This window comes from Bombus pyrosoma, linkage group LG4 (genome assembly GCF_014825855.1).
Source record: "Bombus pyrosoma isolate SC7728 linkage group LG4, ASM1482585v1, whole genome shotgun sequence".
Taxonomy (NCBI): domain Eukaryota; kingdom Metazoa; phylum Arthropoda; class Insecta; order Hymenoptera; family Apidae; genus Bombus; species Bombus pyrosoma.
Window position 1 is genome coordinate 4,645,845 of NC_057773.1, and position 6,338 is coordinate 4,652,182.

General features: G+C 33.9%; 1 protein-coding gene across 2 annotated transcripts; it reads left to right on the plus strand.

Moving 5' to 3' along the window:
• LOC122566932 (acyl-CoA Delta-9 desaturase) lies at positions 1-3,116 on the plus strand. Of its 2 annotated transcripts, none has more exons than XM_043724898.1 (6): positions 1-371; positions 722-864; positions 1,132-1,262; positions 1,373-1,578; positions 1,905-2,087; positions 2,609-3,116. In XM_043724898.1, exons 1-6 carry the CDS (start codon positions 262-264, stop codon positions 2,916-2,918), a joined length of 1,083 nt encoding a protein of 360 aa, XP_043580833.1. In that variant the 5' UTR covers positions 1-261; the 3' UTR covers positions 2,919-3,116. The 2 variants fall into 2 exon arrangements, with proteins under 2 accessions (XP_043580833.1, XP_043580834.1); XM_043724899.1 differs by lacking the exon at positions 1-371 and adding an exon at positions 418-638.
• The last annotated feature ends 3,222 nt before the right edge of the window (positions 3,117-6,338 follow it).

A 6,338-nucleotide genomic window follows, 5' to 3' on the forward strand; every position in this document is an offset into this window, starting at 1 on the left:
CGCAATGCAGCCCTTTTAATTTCTATTTTCCTGTTTTTGAAATTACTGATTTGTCGTCTATTCGTTATGATGTTTCCTAATAATTCCATCTAATAGCAAAAATCTCAAAGGCAGTTTCAACTGCAACTAATCCTAAAGATCGTATCAAGGGGGCGATGGTTATCGGTAATCGTGATCGAGTTGGAAACGATTCTTTAAACTCATTTTCAAATTAAAGAACGCTAAAGCAAAGGAAATGACGAAGTGAAATCTTAGTCATTAATGAGATTCAAACAGAAGCCAAAAGGTCGGTCGACGAGGCTTATGGTTCGCATTCGTTTAAGTAGTTCTTTTCCAACTATTCAGAAGCGTGTCTCGTGTTACAGAAAAAGGTAAATTTCGATCCACAACTGCCTGAACACGTGAATTCATTTTTCAAATTGTATTGCCTCTCGTTTCCAGTGTGTTTTTCGATTTCGTGCCATTCTTAGCTAAGAGAATATATAAAGAGAATATACATTTTTAAGCTATAAACGTTCTTCGAAATATTTTAGATTCCTTCATGGAGACTTCAATTTGGTGTTCCTAAAATGTATTTTTCGTCTCTTACTTTTCAACTTTATGTGACTTTTATCGAACTTTAGTTTTTAATGATCTAAGTTAGTATTCTGAATAGATGAAAATGTGTGCCAATTGTGTTTCGTCGAGCGACATGCGTAATCTTCAGTTTGTTTAAAAACAGCGCGATGTTGGACGAGAAGCAACCAGCAAGGAAACAAGAAATGAAATGGGCGGCTATTTTGTGGTACATTTATATACACGTCCTCGGAGTATACGCTATCTGGTTTTTGTTCACTTCCGCTAAATGGATGACTGTGATTTTTAGTAAGAAAATACGTACTTTATTATTCCTTTGTTTCACACGACGAATTTTGTAACTTGTGGTACATTTATCGCTTCAATCGTTCTGTGCCCCTCCACTAAAATATAGTCTTTTCAACAGTTTAATTTATTATTCGTTCGAGGAACAAACAGTAATAAAGCTGAAAATTATTGCGGTTTATGATCCATATTGCTTTATTCTTTCATTCTATTAAAACAATAATCAAATTCTAGCGTATACCTTTTGTGATCAGTCAATAAATTTTCCAGCGTTGTTTATAACGATCCTTGGTTGCCTTGGAGTGACAGCAGGTGCCCATAGATTATGGGCTCACGGTACGTACGAAGCCACGGGATCTCTTAGGCTACTCCTCATGTTGTTTCACACCCTAGCAGGAGTGGTAGGTACCTGAAATTTCTACTTAAGGGATGAACCGGTTAATGAGTTAATTGTTATTATTACAGCTTACCTGTCATGTTCTTATCCTAGTGAATTATATTTTGTTTACAGGGTTCGATACACGACTGGGTATTATATCACAGGCTTCATCACAAGTATTATGGGACCGATAAAGACCCTTACAATCATAAGAAAGGATTTTTCTATAGTCACTATGTAGGTAATATATTGTCACCGAGTATGGACCTTGAAGAGATCAAACGTGAGATCGATATGCGTGACATCGAGCAAGATGGCTATGTTTGGTTTCAGAAGAAGTAAGATCTCCTTAACGAACGCTAAAAATGTCTAATTTCCTTACATTTCTTATTATTCTATCAAAAATTATTTTTCACTCGTTGCTTCCGCTTGTTTAAATTTCGTTTCTAATAACTTGCATTGCTCTTTCTACTCTTTCCAAACAAGAGACCCTCGTTCTTTAGCAATGTAACATTCCCCTAATAATTTCTGGTACTGAATCTTCTTCGCATAATTCCATTTCTTCGAACATACATATTTTCCTCCGTTTAATCGTTCAATATTTAACTCTTTGACTAATTTTTCACGCATCTTCGTAACCCAATTTCTCTTCTTGTATTTACAGATTCTACTGGCCATTATTCATAATATTCGGACTAATACTGCCATTGAACGCGCCGCTGGAATACTGGGACGAATCGATGACTGAAAGCATACTGATCACGGGAGTGCTGCGATTCGCCATTACGGTGAACGTATCTTGGCTGGTGAACAGTGCACGCTTGATCTGGAGTATGGAAACGCAAAAGTTAATGCAAATTTCAGATACCTTTAGCATATTGTACAAACTGTTCTTTAAAATGCCTGGTAGCCACGGCACTGTCAGGATAGACAACGATGGAATCACCGTTCAATAAAATGTTAAATTCGTTGAAAATATAAGAAGCTTGATGAAACTAATACAAACGACCCTCTGATTAATCATTTCGCTGTAATTGTTCGACAAGATTAACAAATTCCTTGAATTCGTAAAATACAATGCAATTTAATTAGAAAATTATGTTCTTTAGTTGTCAGTATCGCTTCATATCCATCTCAATTATTCGATAAAACATTGTGCATTAGTTAACGAGGAAGAAATTCTCTTCTTAATATTGAAGCAACACGAAAGAATCACGAAATTTCATACGAATAAATTTTTATAGAGAAAGTGAAAATTAGAGAAAAGATCTTACATCCATATCGCAATAAAAAATTAAAGAAATCTTTGTATCGAACATTTTTGCACGATCAAGTACCAAATCCAAAGCAAACTACTCACGGTTCCAGATTGCCACAAGACAACATCAGTGTATTCTTCCTAACGAAGTCATTTTGGCCGATGTATCACTACATGGTACCATGGGACTGGAAATGCGGTGAATTCGGCAGCTACGCGGACGGTTGCGCCACGTGTTTCATCAAAATATGGCACGAGCTCGGTTATGTTACTTTACTGCAAACAACTGATTCCGAGGATGTTAGAGAAATGCTTCACGAGGTGAGCAAGAAGAAAATGACGCTTGCGGAGGGCCTTGGAAAGCTGAAAGAAAAATCTATGTACAACGCAAAAAGAATGAAGCTGATAGTTAGGAATTGAGCTGACAATAAAAGTGTACCGATTTGTCGAAGCTTAAAACGATAGATTTCATTGTTCTTTTATCGTCGCTTTTATCGTGTTTCTTTACCAACGTTACTTGATATGATTCTGAGCATCGACAAATCGTACAAATTATTACTCACTGACGAATATAAACCTTTGTTATATTTCGATAATATATTAATTTTATAACAACAAGGATATAATTTCTTATGACAAAACCATACAAAGGAGGAAAGATCATTAAACATCCATGATTGAAATTTCATTCAACTACCTTTAGCTTGTTCATCATTTTGTGTAGAGAATAATATATTAGTTAATTAGAGCATTTCGTCTCAATTGAAAATTGGGAAACAATCAATTGCTCTAGATTGATCGGTGTTAGAAGAATGATATGACAATGAAATATAACGGAACAGGAATCACCATGCGAAACAAGCTTAAATTACTAAATCGCGATTCCATCATCAAATTATAGTACAAACGAGATTACAATTAAATTCACACAACGAATTTAATTTCGAATTCAAAAAAAAAAAAAAAAAAAAAAACAAACAAGAAAAGAAAAGAAAGAAAGATTAAGGAAGAAATGAGAAAAAGTGTGTCCGTTCTAAATGCTACATATTTATCAAAATGAATCGTTCAGCAAACGTCCGGTAACGTTACTACTCATGCAACGAGAAAGAAATTAATCAAACGAAAGAAATGATTACCCTGAATGCTCTTATATAATTATCGGCATGCTACGAAATGGAATAAAATCAATCATTTCGTCCTGATCTGGTAACAAAACAACATATATATTTGTCTCTTAAAATCTGGTAACACATCACACTTTTATTTAAAGTTAAGATTAAATCTTAGATCTAATCTGAAATAGTTCCTTGCACAGTTAACGCCTGCGAACGGACATATTTGTACGTCTGCGAAAAGATCTTAGTATACTCGTATGCGAGTTATTTCTTTATACATATGGAAAAAAACACATAGAAAAAACGAGGGCGATCTCATGAAAAATACCGTCATATATACTTTCTTCAAAATTTCGTACAACGTTAGCGAAATTTGCCCCCCTCGTCTTTTTTTACACTAATTACTAATCTCTATGCAATCTTTGATATCAATCGTCTGTGTACACCGTCGTACCGCCATCGTAACGCGAATTCATACAATTATCACACTTCTTATACTCACAAGTGAACACCCGAAAAGCCAGTAGGGTGAGGGAAAATAAGTAGATGCTATATATGGAAATGAAGAATTGGTCAGAAACATGTAGTCATAGCGACAACCAATTTTCAGAAAAACATGTATGATGGGTACGGCGAATGTTCTGTAAAAGTGTACAGATCGATGAGAAACATGTTGAGCATCCTTTTTTTAACAATTCAACGAAGAGAAAGTATTTTGTTTCTTGTAGTGGTACTTCGAAATTAATGTTCCAAGACACTTTTGGCAAACAAATATTCACCATATGTTTGAACGTAGAAAGAATTTTGCTGCCTACTGTTCCTTTTTTTAATGAAGTTCTGAAGATAACGAAGGAGATCCTTGCCTGAGAATTTGTTTAGCTAATTTTTTAATTCTTTACACGGAGAAGGATATTTTGTCAAGGATGGAATGCCTTTCAGAAAAACAAATATTAAATATCAACAAATTTCACAAGCGTCCGCACGATAACAAAAAATATTCGAAGTAAGAGGTTCAAGTAGAAAACTGACAGTCGTTTACATTTACATTAAGCGTACAATGTTTTTTTCACTTTCTTTACAATTTTTCTTGCAATCGACTATGTTGCAAATAATTTTACAAATATACACGTGCAAATCGTTGCAGAGCACGACGTGCTTTTCTTAAAGGTACCAGAGGTCTTCATATTGATCGACATCATCTTAGTTTCGTTCGGTTTTTTCTTCTTCTTTTTTACAATCACGCTTTCTAATGTGGTTTTTCAAATAGTGTCGTCGAGTACAAATATTATTATGTTTTTTACGCGCTCACTTCTTATTAGGAAGAGAGAACAAATTAGAAAGATATCATATTCTGTTTCTTTTATCTTTCTTAGCCTTTAACCCGAGAAAGCGTGACGTTTTTTCTATTTTTTTAAACATCTTTAATTGAAGAAATGTATTGTACTATCTTTTGCAAGTCTACATATCACAAATTATAATGTCAATTTCCAAAAACGAAAAGACCATTGCTTCCTACCATACGCATAGAAAAATATTTAGGCTCATATCCAGTAACAATCGATGAAAATAATTAATGCTGTATTCGGTAAAAAAAAAAAGTAAATATAAAAGAAGAAAAAAGAAAGTATTCGGAGAAAGATCAACTAAAGCTATATTTTTTTACATACTTCTGCTAGTTTCCACTTTCTAAGGTTAAATTCGATCCAATAACGAATCGAACGAAAGGAAAAGGAAACGCAGTATATTAAATTCCAGTGTTCCTATAATTGACTCAAACATCACTAATAAATAATTTACGTTGTATTGTAATTAAATTTCCAAATAAAAATAAAGAAAAAGAGAGGAAAGAGAAAGTAGAAACGAAAGATAGGATTTTTATTACAAAAATAGCATGCTATTATATAAGTAGGATGAGAGCAAGTGTCTTATTAAGGATTAAGGAACGATCATAAAAAGGAAAACGGAAATGTGTAAGGCGAAAAATAATAGTGAAACCGTACGAATCAGAGTTACGAAAAATTTTCAATTTTTGAAAGAACGAATAATTTATAGCATTAAAAGGGCTAAAGAGGCATCTTATCATAAAGCATAAAATCCTCGACGAGTTTCTCTCGATTCACTCGGTTCTTTATGAGAAAACGTTTAACGCGTCCTAATTGTGCGGTCGCTATAATAACTCGCGTTAACATAACACTTTTTTATTCGTATCTATCTCCTTTTATCCTTCGCAGCTCTGATATCGACTATTAATATGAAATAAATAAAAGACAAAGATAGCAAAGAAGCCTTCTAAGGATAGAATCCACACTACCATCGGATAGAGAGCTCAAGAACAGAAATTTAATTCAGTATCCATAAATCCTATGGAACAGTTTCACCAGCTATTACAAGCATCAATGTTCTTCGGAGTTTGGTGTATATATATATATATATATATAGTTTTAAACTATCGTCGCCTGCGAGTCTATCGTTACGATCTAGGACGTCGTTAAAGTGTCTAACCGAAGTATCGATTTTCACCCATAATCACTGAAGACACTTAGAGTTCACATAATTATAATATCGGCCGCGATCAGTAATCCGCAAGACAGCCTACGCCGTCAATCAAGATATAAATATTTTTTATTTTGTAGAAATTGATATTCAAAGTACGTTAACTATTATTTTAATATTACATTACAATAACATAAGACTAATAAAATAGAATAAAGATCTTTGTTCGATA